This window comes from Oenanthe melanoleuca, chromosome 5 (assembly GCF_029582105.1).
Source record: "Oenanthe melanoleuca isolate GR-GAL-2019-014 chromosome 5, OMel1.0, whole genome shotgun sequence".
Taxonomy (NCBI): domain Eukaryota; kingdom Metazoa; phylum Chordata; class Aves; order Passeriformes; family Muscicapidae; genus Oenanthe; species Oenanthe melanoleuca.
In genome coordinates this window covers 44,842,237-44,861,657 of record NC_079339.1, presented here as the reverse complement: position 1 = coordinate 44,861,657, position 19,421 = coordinate 44,842,237, and the positions used below count along the sequence as shown (strand labels likewise).

At 34.5% G+C, this 19,421-nt stretch overlaps 1 protein-coding gene across 4 annotated transcripts in view; it reads left to right on the top strand.

The window, feature by feature from the left end:
- Positions 1-19,421, top strand: part of RPS6KA5 (ribosomal protein S6 kinase A5) — a 73,566-nt gene that overhangs the window by 13,173 nt on the left and 40,972 nt on the right. For 3 of the 4 annotated variants that reach the window (XM_056493503.1, XM_056493502.1, XM_056493505.1), the window contains exons 3-5: positions 8,968-9,186; positions 12,074-12,189; positions 12,979-13,086. In XM_056493503.1, coding sequence (XP_056349478.1) covers positions 8,968-9,186; positions 12,074-12,189; positions 12,979-13,086 — 443 coding nt within the window. Of the gene's footprint in view, positions 1-8,967; positions 9,187-12,073; positions 12,190-12,978; positions 13,087-19,421 lie in introns of those variants that run through there. The other variant, XM_056493504.1, reaches the window with a different exon arrangement.

Below are 19,421 nucleotides of genomic sequence, written 5' to 3'. Positions count from 1 at the left end.
TTAAATGCCCATGACCTGATCAGAATGGAGTTAGTTCTCTTTGCTTTCAGGTAAGTGACCATCTGTCAGTTGGCAATGCTTGCTGTCACATGGAATTGCTGAAAACAGGATTCTGAGGTCTGACCTCTTAATTGCTTGGCCAAAGACACAGTTAGTTATACCTGGATCACTACTGGTGATTCGTAAAAGCCTCCAGTAGCAGAGATTCTGCAACCTTCCTAAGATGTTCTTGCTGATTAAGTTTAATTTCCTTACTGGAGAAACATTCTGGTCATTGCTATAAGCAAATAGACAAAAGGCATCTTTACTCTGGTAGAGAAAGCTTTATGCTGGTATGAGCTTTCAGGTATTATTAATAGTACTGTAATATAACTAATGCTGAATAAAACTGTGATGCTGTTTTTAAAATGCTTCACTGTGGAGTTATGCAGCATGCAGTGTTTTCAAACCTATACTTAATTGATCTATAGTAATGCAAGGGAGAATGTATTGAAACCTCACAGCTACATTTAGTGATGACTGTAGATGCTGTTTAAACTAAATATTTAAAATATATTCTGCCATGACACGACTGGAATGATCACGAAAGATACTTAAAGTATGTTAAATTAAATTATGCCTTGCTTAAGGATATGTAATTGTGATGATAGTTTCTTACAGACTCAGTGGTGATTCTTTTCAGGTAACAGCAGTGAAGATTTGAATAAATTTTCATTTTTAAACTTTGTTTTAAAAACACAGGATTATTAGAAATAGTATCTGTGGGCTGGTGCTTCTCCTTTAGAAGCCGTTTTTTGTCATAATTTTTTTCCAGCTATGGCTTAGCATAATTTGATACTTACTATTTTCTTTAATTTGAATTGCTTTCTTACATTCTTTTGTCTGTTTTCTTCTAGTATATACACTAAATTGGAAGCATACTTTTTATATTTTGCTTTTTAGCATTAAAATTTTGTGATACTATGTGCTTTCTTCTTTTGACCTGAGTATCAGTGGAAATACAAGGAAGCAATTATTGCATTAAGGTGATAATAATAGAATACATTTATCATTTGAAGAAATCAGTAGCACTTTGTATCAGTAAAATGAAATATATGACAGTGTGCCACTCTTAATTAAGCTGTTAAAAGTGTACTTGTTTCTTTGGGAGCAAACTATTACTGGCTTGACTTCTGACTGGCCTGTGTTCTACTCAGTATACACTTTTTGAAATTGCATAAGTGCTTTTCTCTTACCGTATAGTCTTGCTGATACAGAATTTTCAGATTTCCTGTCCATGTTCGTGTTTCCAGCTTGTCCCTCCTAACTAGTTAAAGCTTTTCTCCGTGTGACAAAGAAAACTAGAGTCTATTCTACAGAAGAAGGTTACTTTTCAGCAAAGTAATCTAATTGCTTCCCAAAGCCAGGAAACGAGCAGCAGGAGAAGGTGGCTGTGTTGATTTATGCACGCCCACTTGGCTTATTTGCTTCATTCTTTGAAAATGTGTTTTTAAAATAACAAAACACTGTGGAGTGCATTCTGGTTCAAACATTTTTCTACCAATGGATTATTTCTTTCTTTCTAGTGAACTTTAATAAATACTGCTTTTGATCACTCTTTCGACTGTTGTTAAAAAGAGACAATACAATTGTTTTTTGAACATGTGCACTTATAATCCATTCTACCTTTTGAACTATAGTCCACTAATGAAGACAAACAATAATGAGAAACAAGAATCTAACTACCAGATATGAGAGGATGTTTTATATATGCTCTTTTGGATTTAAGTGCTTATGTGGGAAGGATATTCACCTCATATGTGGAAGATCCTTAGAATCTGAAGGATTTATTCATATGAAGGGAACAAAATTAGTGGGATGAATGTCAGATTTAAATAACCATCTCAAAAATCTTGTTATACAAGAAAATATAATGAAGTTTCATCTAAGAGGTCAGAAAGTATTCTGATAAAGTTAACACTATGAAATGAAGTTAGTTCTTTCAAAGCATATTGAAGAAAATATAAAATATTCAATCATAAAAGGAGGAAAAAGAAAGAAATGGGGATACTATGCTCAGGAGAGTGAGACAAAATTAGTGAGTGCCTAAAAATAATTCCAAACTCCAATTAAATATTTTACTTCTGTTTCTGCTGAGGACAGCTAGAATGTATACTGAATGGTAGGTGGGATGGCTAATTGGAGACAGGGCTTGGAAATGGAAAATTAGTTTTCTGCGTGAATAACAGACTGAAAAGAGGAGGCTATGTTCACTCTAAGAACGTGGACAAATTTGTCTTTTTCATACACCAGAGAAATCTGAAAAAATCTGTACATTAAATTGGAGATGAATAGCAATGATTCTTATTGGAACTGGAATGTGAGAGAGAATAGCAAAAGCAGTCTTACATTTAAGAAAGAAAGGAGAAAATACAATGGTGATCCCAGGCAGCTCTTGGTTAGCTGTTCTGACTTAAACTTCAGTGGTGTACAGTACCTTTAAAACAATTTTTACAGAAAATTATTTACTTTAATTTTTTAATAATTAAAAATTAATAGTATCTATATCCATTGGTAGATTGACTTGCATTTGAGAGCTGCCTTCCAGAAACTGACATGCTTTAAAAATGAAAAAAAGTTAGGCATGTATTGTCTACCATAACCATTTCCTGTAATAACATTTACTTTTTTTTTAAAAAACGGTAAAAAAGCAAAAAAGAAACAAAAGCAAAATGCTGGTATAAAGTACAGTTTAAGATGTAATTTACCCCCTCCTGTCACTTTTTGCCTTTCATATTAATCATCACTCTCTTGTTTAATGGGAGAGGGAATTTATTCTCAGAGTAAGTAATAATGTTGGAAAAATTCAATTAATGATTCTTGTCTATCTGATATCTAAGGAAAGATGACAGAGAATGCCTTGTATTTGACAGTTTGGTCATAGACAATAAGTTGGAAATACTTAGAATGCTTTTATTTGAGGTTTGTTAAGGTTTCTGTTTGGCTTTTTCACCCATTTTTGGCTGCTAGAGCTATATGCTTTTCTAAATTTGCCACATCCCAGTTTTTAATTCATATGGACTGATACAGTGAGAGTTCTGCTTCTGAATTCCTTAGGCAGATTTAATGTAAATCCAAATTGCAGAGCAAAGGTGTCGTTAGGCATATATCGTACAAAAATACAATGAAATGTATTAAAATCCTTCAATATTTTGTACCTTCGAGCCTTTTCCTTTGTAGTTTTGTAATTATTCTTACACTGACAGTAAAAAAAGTGCTTCAAGAAAGAGGTGTAGCTTATATTAGCACTTGAAAAGATTAATTTTAAAAACACTGATTGAATGCAAGTGTAAAGTTTTCATGAATTTAGGAGTCCACAGAAACGATCCAGTGTACTGTAAACAATAAGAATTGTGCTCATTTTCCTCTCCAAGAATCAGCTGGTGTGATGCAATGCCTTAATGTACTTGCATTTATACAGAAAGAAGAAAGCAAAGAATACTCCATATTTTTAACTCATTGTCTTTCAGCAAGTGTGTATTTTAGAATATTCTAATGACTTGCTAAATTGTAACTTAGAATTATATGTATTACTATGAATATGAATATATATATAATTATGTCTAAGTATACTTATATGTATGCTTATATATACTTATGATATATTATTATGAATTTGTATTCATTAAAAGGGCAGTGGTAAAAGGGAAGTTTTAGCACCCAATTATATTTTTCTATCTCATGAACTGAGTGCAAATTTGGTATAAATTGCTAGTGACAAATCTCTTAGTCATCATAAAGACTGATAACCATTGTTTAAATTATTTTATTTCTCTTAAGCTGCCAGGTCAGTCTAATGAAGTTTGTGTCTGTGTATGTATTATAGTATTCCAGATTTTCTATAATTTAGTGTATTTTCAGTGAATTGGATGGGTGGATACTTGGTGATTGTGTTTCATTATGGGGCATATATTGCTGGCTGAATATTTCTGCCTTGGCAGTAGATGAGATGTGCATGAGATTTTGAGAATGAGCATTAAAATGTTGCTCTTTGAGAAATTAAAAAAGCTTTACTGAAGTACAATTGTAAGAGTATTGCAATTAGCTTATGTGCTTTCTCCTTTCTGCCACTCAAATAAATTGCTTTTGTGGTGTTGTCTTTTAAGTAGATTTCTTGTGATGATATCAGAGATTCTGGTGCTGAATATATTATGAGTCATTTGATTAAAATAGTGCTACTTAAGATTTACTCTGATAAAAATGCTGAGAATCATCATCATTTTCTCATTCCTTTTCAGATTCCTTTTCAGATTCCTTTTCAGATTTCAGATATAAAACAATTTATACCATGGCAAAGCTCAATGTTGCAAAGTCTTTTATGGCAACAAGAGTATAGTTTCTAGAGATTCTTGCAGCTATTACACTAACCAGATAATTTTCTCTGATTCTATATGTAAAGCTGTAGTAGGTACTGCATTCTCTCACTTAAGATGCATTATTATGTTTTTATAAAATGCAATTACAGATAGCCAAGTGTTACAATCATGAGGCTTTTGTTCATTTTAATTTAGCTTAATGTTCTCCAGCATTTCTGATAAAATTACTGTTTCCTGGTGATGAGTAGCTGTTGACCATTCAGTCTTGCTTATGTATGCTTGAGATTGTGTAACTATCAAGTTGGAGAATGCAACACAAAACGCCAAATCTTGAAAGAGACTGTCCTGCATATCTCACAAAATAGAAAGATGTCACCTATTCTGACTCTATTTGCCATTCTTGAGAGATATGTTAGGAAAACTTATTTTCTGAAAGCTCTTTTTGCAGATAAGGAATTCTGTAAAGGAGGGAAGGATGATTCCTTAAGGTGTGATGAGTCAGGTAAAGAACTTCTTAAAAAGAATTGTTCAGTATATGAGCAATATTAGTTTTGCATACTCACTGAAGCAGAACATGGATCTAGGAAAAAAGCTCACATGTCACATCACATCTATTACCCTTCTGGAAAAAAATCCAGAAAGAAATCTGGAGTCTCATGCGATGCTTATTGGGAGCTCTGTAGGTATAGCATTTTTAAAGGCCAACTAAATTTGAATGTCTCACATCAGGACAGTATACACTTGTCCAGTGTATTTTCAGGTTTGGGCTATTTAAGCATTCTCTTTGAGAATGTAGTAATTACAAGGGTTGGACAAAACAATGAGCTTGTTAGTTTTTCTGTCTCATGATGGCTTGAGGAGAGGCTTACAATGATGGTTTCCTTAGTGAGCTTGTAGCAGCCTACAGTTTGGGGTCTGCCTGAGCCAGAGATTCTCTTCAGAGTTTGGCAACACTTGCTGTGTTTTCCTCTCCCTCAGGGATTTATGTAATCTTTTAAAATTCATCTGCATTTTTGACAGCTGCAGTATCATGGAACAGTAGTTCCACAGTTTAACTGCATGTTTATTTGTGTGCTTTGCATAGTTTTTAATGCTGATACCTAATTATTTAATTTATTGCCTTATTTATTTTGTTTCTAAAAATAATGAAAATTTGTTCTTTACCAACCTTCTTACAGTTTTTGGTTTTTTTCTTTTTTAACTCTATAATCTTCTTAAGTACTCTATTTTTTGAGGCTAAATAAAATATGGAAGTATGTTAAGTTCCCTTCATGTTTAGAGGAGTTCTTTTTCCTTTCCTAATGTTTTATACTTTTTTTTTCTGATGGGAGCAAGGTAGCTGGGGACAGAAGACAAGCTACTAAAATAGTGTGCTTCATTCAAGACAGGAGCACACAAAGATTTATACCACAGCATAAGGGATTTCTGGGTTTGTGTTGAAGGTGTGGATCCATTTTTGTCATTTCTTCTCTTCAGTACTTTCCTTGAAGTTTCTGACATTTTAATTGGGGTTGTGTTTGATAACTTTAGTTATTTTCCTCTCCTTAGTTCTAACACTATGTGCAATTATGATACTTCATGTGGATTATGTGTTTAATATTTGAAATTTTCTCTGCCATTTTATTTTTTTTGGCTACTTAGTATTTTGATACTGTGGTAGAGTTTTCTGCAGTCAGCTTCAATTTCTGTTGCATTGGATAATCTACTAAACCAAGCTAATTTTTTTCCCCTCACTGTTCACAGATGACTGAATCTGGCAGGATGAATTCTTGTGGTGACTTGCTTTCTCTGAAAAAGCTGAATATTTTTTTTAACCTTTCAACTTTGTCTTCTAATAGCTCTTAATTTTTTTAGAGAATTCTCCCCTTGGCACACATAACTTTTTAGTGTCTTAAAAAACCTTTTTGTAAGAGAACTTAATTACCTTGATGTAAATAAATCAACCATCTCATAGTTCCTTTCTCCTGATTGTTTGAGCAGTAACTAGTGCCATCTACAAAAGTAAAACTCATTCTTTTAAATAAAGTCCTGTTGTGTCTACTACAGAATCATGGAATGGTTGGGGTTGGAAGGGACCACTGGGAGCCACCTAGTCCTGCCCCTCTGCTAAAGCAGGTTAACCCAGAACATGCTGCATGCAAATGTGGGCAAGTGGGTTTTGAATAGCTCCAGAGTTGGAGACTCCACAGCCTTTCCAGGTAGCCTGTTCTAGTGTTCTGTCACCCTCAAAGAAGTTTGTCCTCATATTCTTATGGAACTTCACGTTTTTCAGTTTGTGTGGGCTGCCTCTTACCCTGTTGCTGAGCACTATAGGAAAGAGTGTGGCCCCATTCTCTTGAGACCTGTCTATAAGATACATGTACACATTGATGAGCTCCCCTCTCAGTCTTCTCCAGGCCAAAGAGGAGAAGAAATAGGCTTCTTATTTCACATAAGAAATGCTCTAGTTCCCTAATCATCTTTGTATCTCTTTCTTCATAGAAGGATGCCAGATTGTTAAAGCATGATTTCTCCTTGGTGAATCCATGTTTGCTATTTCTGTCACCCCAGGACACCTTCTTTTCATCCACATGTATATATATGATATCCAGGATTTGTTGTTCCATCACCTCTCCAGGATGAAGGTGAGGCTGTTTAGCCTATGGTTTCCTGGATCTTCTTTCTTGCCCTTTCGAAGACTGGTGTGGTATTGGCTTTGCTTCAGTCCTCAGGACCCTTTCCCGTTCTCCATGATCTTTCAAAGACGATGGAGACTGGTCTAGCAGTAACATCTGCTAAATCCCTCAGCAGTCATGGTGAATCCCTCCAGGGCTCGTGAATCTGTGGGTGTCAGATTTGCCTAACCCTATCTTCAACCAAGGGAAAGCCCCCAGGGCTCCAAGGGATTCTTGAGGGCCAGCCTTAGCAGTGAGTAAGAAGTGAAGGTGTTCGATAACTCTGGTTTCTCTGTACCTTTCGTCACCAAGGCACCTACTTCATTAGGCCATATTTTCTTAAGTCTTCCTTTTGCTACTGATATCCTTGAAGAAGCCCCTCTTGTCCATGATATCTCTTGGCAGATTTAATTCCAAGTGATGGACCTTTGCTTTCCTTGACACATACCTGCCATACTCTGACAGTACTCCTATATTCTTCCCCAGTGGCCTGACACTTTTTCCACATTCTGTGAACTTCCTTATTCTGAATTTTGCCAGAAGTGCCTTGCCCATCTGTTCAGATCTCCAGCCCCCTTTGCTTAATGTCTTATTCACAGGGATGTCATGATCTTAAGCATAGAGGAAGTGCTACTTGAATATTAACCATCTCTTTTGGACCTACCCTGCCTTCTAAAGACCTAACCTATGAGATTCTTCCAAGTAGGCCCTTGAAGATGCCAGAGTTATTTTTCCTGAAGTCCAAGGGCTATAATCCTGCTTAGTTCCATGCTTCTTCCATGCAGAATCCTGAACTCTAGCATCTCACGGGCACTGCAGTCAATGCTGCCTTCAGCCATCTCTTCCCTAGCCAGTCCTCATTTGTTTCTTAATACAAGGTCCAGCAACACATCTCTCCTTGTGGGCTTCCCCACCAGATATGTCAGAGTTATTATCAGTGCTCTGCAGGAGCCTCCTGGGCTCCCGTGTGCCAAGCTGTGATGTCTTTCCAGCAGCTGTTGGGGTGGTTATGAGGATTGTGGGCCTGTTATGGTGACAGCTACTTCTTGCTGTCTGTGGAAGGCCTCATCTACTTCCTCATACTAATCAGGTCGCCTATAGTAAACACCCATAACACTAAATCCATTTTAGCCTATCCCGTGATTCTTACCCATAAGCTCTTGGCTTTTCCTTCATCCACCCCTAGTCAAAGCTTGATACATTTTGGTTGCTGCCTTACATAGAGAGGCCTCCACCACCTTGCCTTTCTGGCGGCGTCTTACCTAAAAAGTATGTAACCGTCCATGATAGCTTATGCAAGCTATCCTACTGTATCTCTATAATTGCAGTGAGATCATGGCCCAGCAGCTGCACACTAATTCTAAGCTTTACTGTTTCTACAGGTTTGCCCGGTAAATATATCAAATTTAATTATGTAGAATTCCCAGGAGTCCTTTAAAGTTCAGTATGAGAGCCTCAGAAAGCTCCTCTGTATGAAATACTGATGGGAAGAATTCATTGGCTTTTCTACAGGTTTTTGTAACTTCAGTGCTATAAAACCAGTATGAAAGTATGAGTTGTGCAAATAGGAGCAGACTATTTTAAGAACAAAAAAATAGTATCTCTTACTTGGAACTCTTGCTTAATTCTAGGTGTGGATGTTTTAGGTTATTACAAAGGACGAAATCATCAGCTTTTAAAATTGTTTTATACACTGAAGAGGTTCAATTGCTTTCCCACTCTTGCAGTGTTCACTTACAAAGCTTATTTGTTTGAAATTTTGCTCAGAAAAGGTCAATCTGAAAAAGTGTTTTAGTAGATTTTTAGCCTGAGTGATTACTGTCTGCCATAACAATAAGTAATTGAAAGTAATAATAGCATCAGCTGAATTGGTCATACAAATAGGTAACTTGTGGTCTTTGTCTCTTTTTCTCTTTCTTTTCTTTGTTTTTGGTGGTTTTTTCATCCTAATTTTTAAGCCTATGGAAAAGTATTCCTAGTGAGGAAAGTAAGTGGCCATGATGCTGGAAAACTGTATGCCATGAAAGTACTGAAGAAAGCAACAATAGTTCAAAAAGCCAAAACAACTGAACACACGAGGACAGAACGACAAGTCTTGGAGCACATCAGGCAATCACCATTTTTGGTCACATTACATTATGCCTTCCAGACAGATACAAAGCTTCATCTCATTTTAGGTGAGTACTCTTCAGGATTCAAGTTCTTACAAAAAAAAAAAAAAAAGAAAGGAAAAAAAAAAAAAAAGAAAAGGCCATTTTCTCTCTGTTTTGTAAGAGTTTATGTGGTTTAAAGTACAGTGTGTTTGGAGATTGCATGAGAAAGCATAGGAAGTAAAATACTGTTCATCTTCAACAGTGTCTATGTTGGTGGTTTTCCTGTTTGAGCCTCAGTGTGCTACTCTGACTTGGAGGGGTAGTGGTTATCTGTGACTTATATGCAGCAAAAAATGTACATGAATATTCATCAGTGACCTGGAAGCAATTGCTTTGTTAAATGTTTTGTTATGAGATAACTTGAACTTTTTTGAGTATTGAGATACTGCATGTTTCAATGTTTGGGTATTAAGAGATAATCCAAAATCACACATTTCTGTACTGAAAGTAGAGCTAGTGCAGGTTTGATACTACTGTAATTTTAGAAATCTTTCTACCTTTCAGATTAGCAGCAAATTTAGTGTTTGGTGTATGAGGTGTATTTGTAGGAAGATTGCCTACCATTTCTAAAACCTTCTTACTTAGAATATTTTAAAAGAATAGTAAAATGAATGATTAATTAAAGGCTTGGCCTGATAATATGCTTCTGTAGTAAAATCTTTGAGGATGTAAAATTGTCCTTTAATTGAAGTGCAGGTTTTGCATTCCTTTGTCCATAACTTCTATTTTTTAACCTTTATTAACAGTCTGATTTACATCAAATTAGCAAATTTTATTAATGTTAAATGGATCTACACCTCTAGCTGTCAGTTCTTAGAAAGGTACTCTCTGCACATACTTTAGTTTCATATACTACAGTGAAATAATAAATATGTTGAACTGAAATGGAGTATTCACTAGAGTTCTTTTGAAAATGAGAGTTGAAAATTGTAATATAGTTTCATGCAAATTCCTCTGACTAGGACATTAAAGAAATGCGTAAAATATTGTCACAAATAAATAGTTAGAAATATATTGATTACTTTGTGATTCCTTGATAGTAACTGTTCATAATAAAGATTTTGAAATTTATATTGGATTTAAATGTATTGACTAATAATTTAGAAAAAATTGAAATATTAAATGAGGTAAAATGTGACATTTATTATAAACATTAGAGGACTATTTCCTAAGTCCAAGGTTTTTTTTGCTAAATGCACCTTAAATTCCATTAGAAATATAAAAAAAAAAAAAAAAAAAAGAGGGGAAACAAAAGCAAAAAAACCCAAAACTCCTCAAACCTGAGTTTTTCTTGTCTTATTATGTAAGTCTGTGTAAATCACTTTAATTTAGCTTTGGAATTTAAGTGTTTCAGAGGCTTCTGGATTTTGGGGGAAATGCAGCTGCATTTCTGCCAGATTTCCAGAAAACAGTTGGGAGCTGATTCCAATTTTTATGTTGACTTTAAACCATATGGAATGAACAAAGTGTTGTATCCATGTGAGGGCCAGCAATTCTATACAGAACTTGTCACACAAGGTTAAACATCTAATACATTAAAAAATAGCTAAATAACCTGAACTGTCAGGTGGAGTTTACACTGAAATAAGCGGGATTTTTTTTTCCCATTATGTCAGTGATGCATTTGATCTTGCACCAAGAATTCGAAGGCTAGTTGTTTCATTGGGCTGAGGTTAGTGTTACAACCTGGATAGAATTAAGTTTGTTGTGCCACTCCTGTGGCAGCTTTGGTTTGCATCTGTCACAGTCTTAGAACAATTCAATGGCAATTCAATGCTTGCCTTGTACTAAGTTAGCAGTTCTGGCTAGAGAGATTTAAAAAATCTGTTTCTGTTACCTTTTTCTACATGCTGAAGTTTTTTTAGAAAAAGGAAGCAACTGTAAAGTGTGGGTTATTTATACTTCATTAAATCTTTTTCATTTGCTTACTGGTCTAGATAAATAATCCTTTTCATGTTGTTTGATTCCACTAATATTCCTTTTCAAAGAGAGAACTAAAGAACTGAAAAGTGGAGAGAGATCAGTGTGTGTGTAATTTTTAATCTATGCTTTCTCCTTTACACTAGCTTAAAATAGGATCAGGCTTCGTTTATGGATTTGTGTTTTAGACCAACAAATCTATAGAAACAATATTCAGAAAAATGCTGAGAAAGATTTTGTGGGGCATATTCCCTGCTCTGTGTATGTAGACCTCAAATACAATAATGGGGGCTGTGAGGTTGCAAATCTATGGCTGTAACAAATACAATAATGGCTGCTATCATAAACAGCTCTACATCTAAAATATGTTTGTGTTACTGTGGAGCTCTGTTGTAATAATTTTTTTCCCCTCTGCCTTACTGTGGGAAAATCCTTGTGTCATAGCCTGTAAAGAATGAAAGTGTGGTTTCCATGAGGGAGTGTATGTGGAAATAATCTACAGTAAGTTTTGCTATCAAGGTTTCCCTTGTGAAGGGAAAATTTTGTACTTGTCCATAGTTGATTATTTCCCCTAATATCTGTTTTCTGAATTGCTTTTTTTTGTGTCAGTCTGCTGTTTTGCTCATCAGAGTATTTAATAAGAGTCTACAAGGATTCTGTTTGTAAATATCATTTGTACTTCTTTCTTTTCATATTCCTAAATAACTAAAAGACTTATTTTTATGAAAAAACCCATCTTTATAATTTAGAAATATTTGAGGCTTATTGTATGGTTTTGCTGCTTATTCAAAATTGGGTCTTGTTCTTCCTTCAGTCCTCTAAGAAAGAAATTGAATATTGCATGATGAAATACTAGTGAATTACAATTAAGGAAAAGCATCTGATAATAGAATGTGTTACTAAATAGCTTACAGAGTACCTAATAATATTCCATTAAGAAAATAAAATTGTCAGAAAGGGAAATTATGAGGTTCTGTGTTCTGTTTTTTAGACTATATAAATGGAGGAGAATTGTTTACTCATCTTTCACACAGAGAGAGATTCTCAGAAAATGAGGTGCAAATTTACATCGGAGAAATCGTTTTGGCACTTGAACATCTCCACAAGGTAAAATAACTTCATTCTGGTGCTGATTTTGAGAATTTACAGCTTTATACTTTTTGTATCATATAAAATTATTAAGGAGAACTATTGTTTTAGGCTGTTTTAAATTGAAAGTAACTTTATGCAGCAATAGGACATTAGTTCTATAATTGGAAATAATCCGCAATGAAGTGTCCCTCCTTGTGCACCAGATTAAGGCCACAAATTTTTGTTTGCAGGATGAAGAGTAGTGTTATTGACAAATTATTTGTTCATTTTTAGTAATCCTTGTGAAATGGTGTTGTCACTAAAACTAACTGTAGTGAACAAGTTTTGGGTTGTATTGTTCAGTTATCCTTAACTGAGTAGTAGAGTTCTAGCACAACTGTAGAGACAAAAAGTGTTACACTTCTCGGAAGTAATAAGTAGATTTGTAGACTATTACAAAGCATGCATTTATGTATGGTCTGTGTCTAGGCTGTATAACAGAAGCATCCATTTTCATTCTTAATGAAAGCAGAACTGAGTTTTGCACCCCACAGCAAGTATTTGGTCACTTTTAGATTCAAGGGATATACAGTATGTCCTTTAGATTTTAAGACATTAATGCAATGTAATTTTGAAGGTATTTTTAGGTTATTTTAAAGTTGCTTCTTCCAAGGCTTTAAAAAATTGTCTGTTTTGAGGAGCAACTTCCATGTGTCAGATTACCTTAATAAAGTGAATTTTGGTGGCTTTATATTTAAAAGCCTTCAGCAACATTGTCTTGATGTGGTTACACTGGAAGTGCTTTTTCTTATATTCTATTTGCAGTTGGGGATTATATATCGGGATATAAAACTTGAGAATATTCTCCTCGATTCTGATGGCCATGTGGTGCTGACAGACTTTGGTCTAAGTAAGGAGTTTCTTAGTGATGAGGTGAGTATTTGGCTCTCCAGTAAGTGTGGACAGAATTGAGCACGATGACAAAGTCTCATTGAAATCCTAAGCATGTTTGAGAAGGGTGGAAAACCTGCATTCCAGACTCCTACATCATAGAACAAAATCCAGTTGTCTGTGTTACTAGGTTTTGAGCTCTTAGTTTGTTGGTTTTAGGCCTACCAGTGTTGTCATACATCTTTGTTCTAGTTTTCCCTGAAAAGCTTTTCTACTTTCTTCTGCTGCCCTTGACATGAAAAGGGAAAGACCTGCATAAGTCTGAAAAGTCACTAATGTTTTCATTTTCAGATGCTTTTTTTAAAAAAAAGCTTGACTGTGCTAATTCTTTGCAATGACTAGGCAACTGGTATGCTATGACTCTTCTTTATGCTAATAATAATTAATGTATTATTATCTTGTCTTTTTCTCATGTCTTTGTGTCACTTTTAATAAGCTTAATTGCATGCTTTTAGGATAAAAGCTTATCTCTTACTCAGTAAGTACATAGTACCTAACGCAGTGATCTCTGACTGTTGATGTTAGCTGTTAGTTATTTGTAAGGTACAGTTCTATCTCCAAATAGGCTTTTTAGATTTCAGAGTCAAAGTGTGCAAGATTTTACTTCTGAGAAAATTTTAAAATGGATGATTTTTGGCTTTTAGCTTACCTAAAAGGTATTGAAATCAGGTATTGAAATCTAAAAGTCTTTGTTAGCAGCAGCAGAAGGATTTTCTAAAAGTAGGTAGCTGGTAGTTTCCTCTAGAATATTTGCATTTCAAATGGAATTTGTAGGATTTAGGAGGGACCATTTTCAAAGATGTTACATTTTACTTTCTGAAGCAGGGAAGTAGTAGAAATAATGTCAGTATATTCCCTGTAAGTTACAGCATGAAACCCAGAGAGGTTCAACTGGTATGAGAAGGGATTAGCAACAGATTGCCACACCAGTGCCAGAGACTAAGTACAGAGAGGTGCAGTTTTCATCTGGAAAGAATGATAGTAAAAGGTGTGGCTAGGGAGAGTGGGACCTGTTAGAGCTGTGAGAAGAACTGTGCCAGGCACAAGAGACAAGATCAAGTACTGGTATTACTGCACTGCAGGGTTAGAAAAAGAGCAGTACCTCAGCCTCTGAGCCAAAATTGAATGAAGCCTAATAAGTCTTCACTGTGTTCAGAATGATGTTATAATGAATCAGAACCTTAAAGTCTCAAATCAAATTTTATAAAAAGTACATCTCATCTGTGCTCACCTTTGGCACATCATTTGCAAGTAGTGCAAGGAAAGGGGAAGACTTGGATAGGCATCAGAGATCTGTTTGCTTTATCCACACTCTGAATTGGATCCCTTTTTCTCCAGTTAAATAAAGCCATCTTGCTCCTTGGTCATTTAATGTTGGTTCTTCTGATTCTAATCCATTCTGTTTTCAGTATATACCTTAGAAATGTGTTCATTTAACTGTATTTTTTCTTTTATTCTCTTTCACATTTTATATTCGTCTTCCCTGCAAAAAAATCTCAACAGTTCTCATGTTTGTTTTAACAAAAAAAAGTAATTGCAATTGTGTTGCTTGCTTTCAAAATCTAAGAAACTGTCTGCATTTGACTAAAATTTTTGTGTGTGCTATTGTAATTTAGCTACTGAACTTAAACATTATTAAAATGACCCATTTACAGAGAAATTGACATTTCATATTGTATTTTCTGTAGATAATCGAATTACTACTAGAGCACTTAAAATTCATTACAATAGATACTTCTGAACTAAATGTACTTTACAACAGGTAGAATTTGCCTGTATAGCTGTTTTCATGCTCACTAGGGTAGCACTTTTAAATAAAATTACCCTATTGTGTAAGTCAAATAAAGGTCTAGCATTTGCAATTTAATCAGAGCAGTGTACTTTCTTTTCTCTCTCTTTCTTCACATGTCTTTTCTGGTCCACCTGCTTCTTACAAGAATTTTGCCATTAGAAATGCATACTTAAGCAAGTGGAATTTATTCTAGTAACCCCCTCTTTGGACTGATTATCTGAGACAAGTTATATTAAGGTTATTAAAAATGTATAAAAATCATAGTAAAGATATATATACACTATATTTAGATTTCTTATTAGAGAGAAATATTTCACTGTGTATTTATGAATTTTGAATAGTTTTTTGCTAGAAAACATAATGATTAAATGTTTTCATTATCTTTGCTATAATCTGACAACTGTTAAAGATTTCCATGTACCTGGGCAGCTAATGAATCAAACAGAACTACAATAATTACAGCAGACTATTCTACAGTGGAGAGGTTGGAAGCTGCTTTTCCTTAAGCTTTGTATGAGTGAAAGGAAGCAAATGCCTGTCACTTGTAGGAAAGCAGCAACCTACTGATTTCTGCCATGCAGCTGCTGAAGCATGTGTGAAGAGTGCATTGTCAAATATTCTCTGTTTCACAGTTATTATGTGAAAACAGCATGCAAGAATTAAACAACCAAGTTAAAGCAGTTCAGCTTTAAACGCTTTGAAGTATTTTATGATGCTGCTTTGCTAAAATCTGAAATTTGTCTTTTACAACTGAATCAACAGGGATGTTGCCTTTGTTTTTCTTTAAAATGAAGCAATATGCTTTTCCTTACATGCAAAAAGAAGAAATAACCTGAGTAGAATAAGGTAGTTCAATAAAAAGGAATTTTCACATAGGGTAGGTCAGTATCACAAGGTATTTAAGTATGAAATTACTTCTGATGCAAACTTTATTTAAAAGCTTGTGAAGACCTACAGTTTTACAAGCCTAACTGTAGAATTGGATTAGGTAAAAGATTAAGAGATTGAAAGAGATTTAGTATTGCTTTTTATGGCATTTGTATTCTTAATCCAGTGATGAATTTAAGGGTAGTGTTTCTGATTTTTAAACTGAATTGTAAAAAATTTGGTAAATAAGACAATTTTAACCTTATGTTTTCATGCATCTTAGTCTAGCGTTTGTCTGACTGAATTTCAAAGTAGATTTGGATGTGACATTAATGTAAATTATTATTGGGGACGTGGAGTATTGGTAGAATTTGAAACTTCTACAGCACTGTTTTGTTTGCACTAGTGAAATCACTTCAGTGGGGTTTTTTTGTTTTGTTTTCAAGTCTTATAATGTATTTATCTTTTTAAACCTTAGAACTCTTAACTTGTTGTTTTGGGGTTTTTTCCCATCATATTTTTTGTGTGTTACCTTGATCTTGTGGACTTGTAGCTTAGACATATTTTTGTCTTTTTATCTCATTAATAGCTCCACTTCTCTGCTGGAATTGTTTTGATTTGGTTAATGTCACTTTAACCTAGTCATCAGATCTGGTCTTAATTTTGATTTGCATTGCTAAAGTGCTATTTCATTTTTAAAAATCAGTCTTTCCCCTCACATTGCCTTTAGTTCTGTAACTACACTAAAAATCTTATCTTAGCATACATGGAAAACTTGTATGTCTTAAGGAAAATAATATGAAAACATGCATTGAATTACTGTAAAAATGATCTATTTGACCATGCATAATAATTTTTTTTCTTAATTAAATCCAGTCAAGTACACTTTCTTCCACAGTGTAGTGAAGTGCTCCATTCTTTTGCATTGGTAAATGTCTTCTGCATTAGCTTAAGTTTTTTTCTGAAGCTTTTGTGTTTGCTTAATGAAGTTTGAAAAAATTAGATAGCAAATACTGAATGTTGTCAGTTTTCAAACAGTGTGTCTGTGAGCATACAAGTACCTTAGTAATAAATAATATAAAAATGCATATTCAGTATGAGAGATGATTGAAATGAAACCTAAGACAGTTGAGTGGATGTCTGTGTACTTCTATCTGATGTGTAGAATGAATAGTTCATATACATTGTTGTTTCTTAATTTGAAAATATCTTGATGAGAGTTGCAAATTTAGTTATAACTCAAATGCTTTTCACTGTTGAATTATTTGTTTTCATTTATTTGATGATAGAGTGAACATTCTGTTCTGGAAAGAAAAGCAGTGTGTATTTTTAGAAGATTTTAAAGGACATTTCATTGGAGGAAAAGTGATTAAATGAAGGCTAGTCCACTATGGGTTTTGGTAGATGAACTAGGAAGAGATTTGTACACAATTAGTGCAGTTTAAAGGTAGTCCAGAACAGAGAGAAGTGACTACAACTTGACTCATTTAGTGCTTTAGGAATTGTCATCTAACATGAGTGACCTAATAGATTAGCTATGCATTTAATGTCAAAAGCTCTTTATAATTGTCCAATTAAAGTGATAATGTCTTATCATTGCAATTAGTGCATCCTCCAACACTGAGCATTCTCCTGCAAAAATGAGGAAAATTTTCCATCCTTCAGATGACTTGCTACATATGCTTGTGTTTTAGTTAAAGGATTGCTCAGTGGTGTAGACATAACAAACACAGTTTTAAGAAGTAGATTTCCATTTCTTCAAAGAGAAAAAAAGGAAGAATAAACTGAACAGTGAAATTAGTCCACAGAAGTTAACATTGGTTATAATTAGTTTTGGAAAAAGAATGATACAATGGCAGAAACTTTTTGCTTTGTTTGGTGTTCTGCAGTTGGCTCAGTTTTAACTGTCCCAAAGTTGAATATTAAGAACATACCAAAGACTCGAAAGGCACGTTATTGAGCTGGACTAATTTAATTGCAAAACCATGTCATCTGTGGTCAGTTTGAGCCTTTGCCCAAGAGGTTTCCTTTTTCAGTGCTTATCACAAAGAAGATTGTGCTTTTCCAGCATGGACCATGCAGAAGACATAGTTTCTCTCGAGATTTTGATGCAAAATATTAAAATGCTGTTAAGAATTTTTGTGAGACAGATCATAATTTCTTGCAATGACTGCTTTAAGGGTACTGATTTCCTATTGTTAAAAATAATCCTGCTTTGAGGAGAAACACCCATCTCTGTGTTAAGTATTGTTTTGTGCAATCTTCTATTGGATATTAAGTTGCTTGTCAACTCAGAAAAATTCTGATTTCCAGGGAAAACAAGTAGCTTTCTGAGGACAAACACTCCCATTGTCATTAATCCATTTTTCTTAGTCTTTTTTCTTTTGAATAACTGAATACCTTATTTCCATGAAACTTGGGCAGCCAGGTGAAAAAGTGTGAAAAACTTAAGTCACCAGAGATTCACAGCCAAATGTAAATTAATTTAGAACCAGATGGATTAAATTTGAGCAAAATTGTCCACTCCTACTCCTTTACCTTTTACACCTGGATCTCTCTGAAACTATCAATATTTAATTGGCATGTTTTATATTAATTTCTTCATTAAAAAAACAACAACAAAACTGTTAAAGACTTGTAGTGGCAGCTAGCAGAATTCTTCCCAGAATTAGTACTCTTCCATACCTTATAATTTTGCTTATTTTTGAAGAAAAATTACTTTTTCAGGTTTTGCTTTGTATACTGGTCTTTCATAGTACTGTTGCCTCTCTCTTTTGAAAAAGACAATGCTTTAGAAAACAAGCCCTCCAAAAATTGGAATTTTGAGAAGAACCTAGTACAAAATGTTCTTCCAAGTTGACAGTGGTTCAAATGCAATACTTGCATTCCTCCCACACAATAATACATTGTTTCTGGATTTTTTGTCTGCAGAATTGAGACTTTTGTTTTCTTTACTCTTGCTTATTTGCTTTAAAATCTATTATCAGGAACTGGTTTAAATAATTCCTTGTAGAATTTCAATTGCATTGCATCATGAAAGCAAATATAGCTGTCGTAGAAGTCTGTGAAAAGGGTTCTTGAATCACCACTTGACATTAGGTGGGGGTGTGGCCTTCCATTGGCTTTTGTTCTCACAGAGGTAGAGGCTTCAGGCTTCTTGTTTAATGCAGTTCAAAGTTTAGCTGCCCTTGCTGTCCCCTTTAATTGCCTGTTCCGATGGCATCTGCTGGCAGGCAAATCTCATTCTTGCTTGAAAAATTCAGTAGCATTGTTCCATGTGCGTTTTGGAAGCAGAAATCATTAGTATAGCTGTGGCAAGAGTCATGGTAACCAATATTGTATTTTGACTTAATTGGCTTCTTCAAGTTGGAACAGCCACCAGGATAGGATGTTCAGTTAATTTCACATCACCCTATACTTTTTAAAAAATTCTTCATATGATGACATTTCAAACTAGTGGACCTTTCATCTGCCCTGTTGCAGCCGTTCTTGCTCTAATCTAAACTTTTGTTTTTATATTATAGTCTTTATTATGATTTTGTTATGTACAGCAGATCAGTCTAACTAGTGTACCACTGAACTTTTTTTGCCTTTGTTCTTCCTCCTTTTGTCTCCTGCAAAGGTTATAGTTTTGGTTGTGAATAGAAGTTTACAGCTA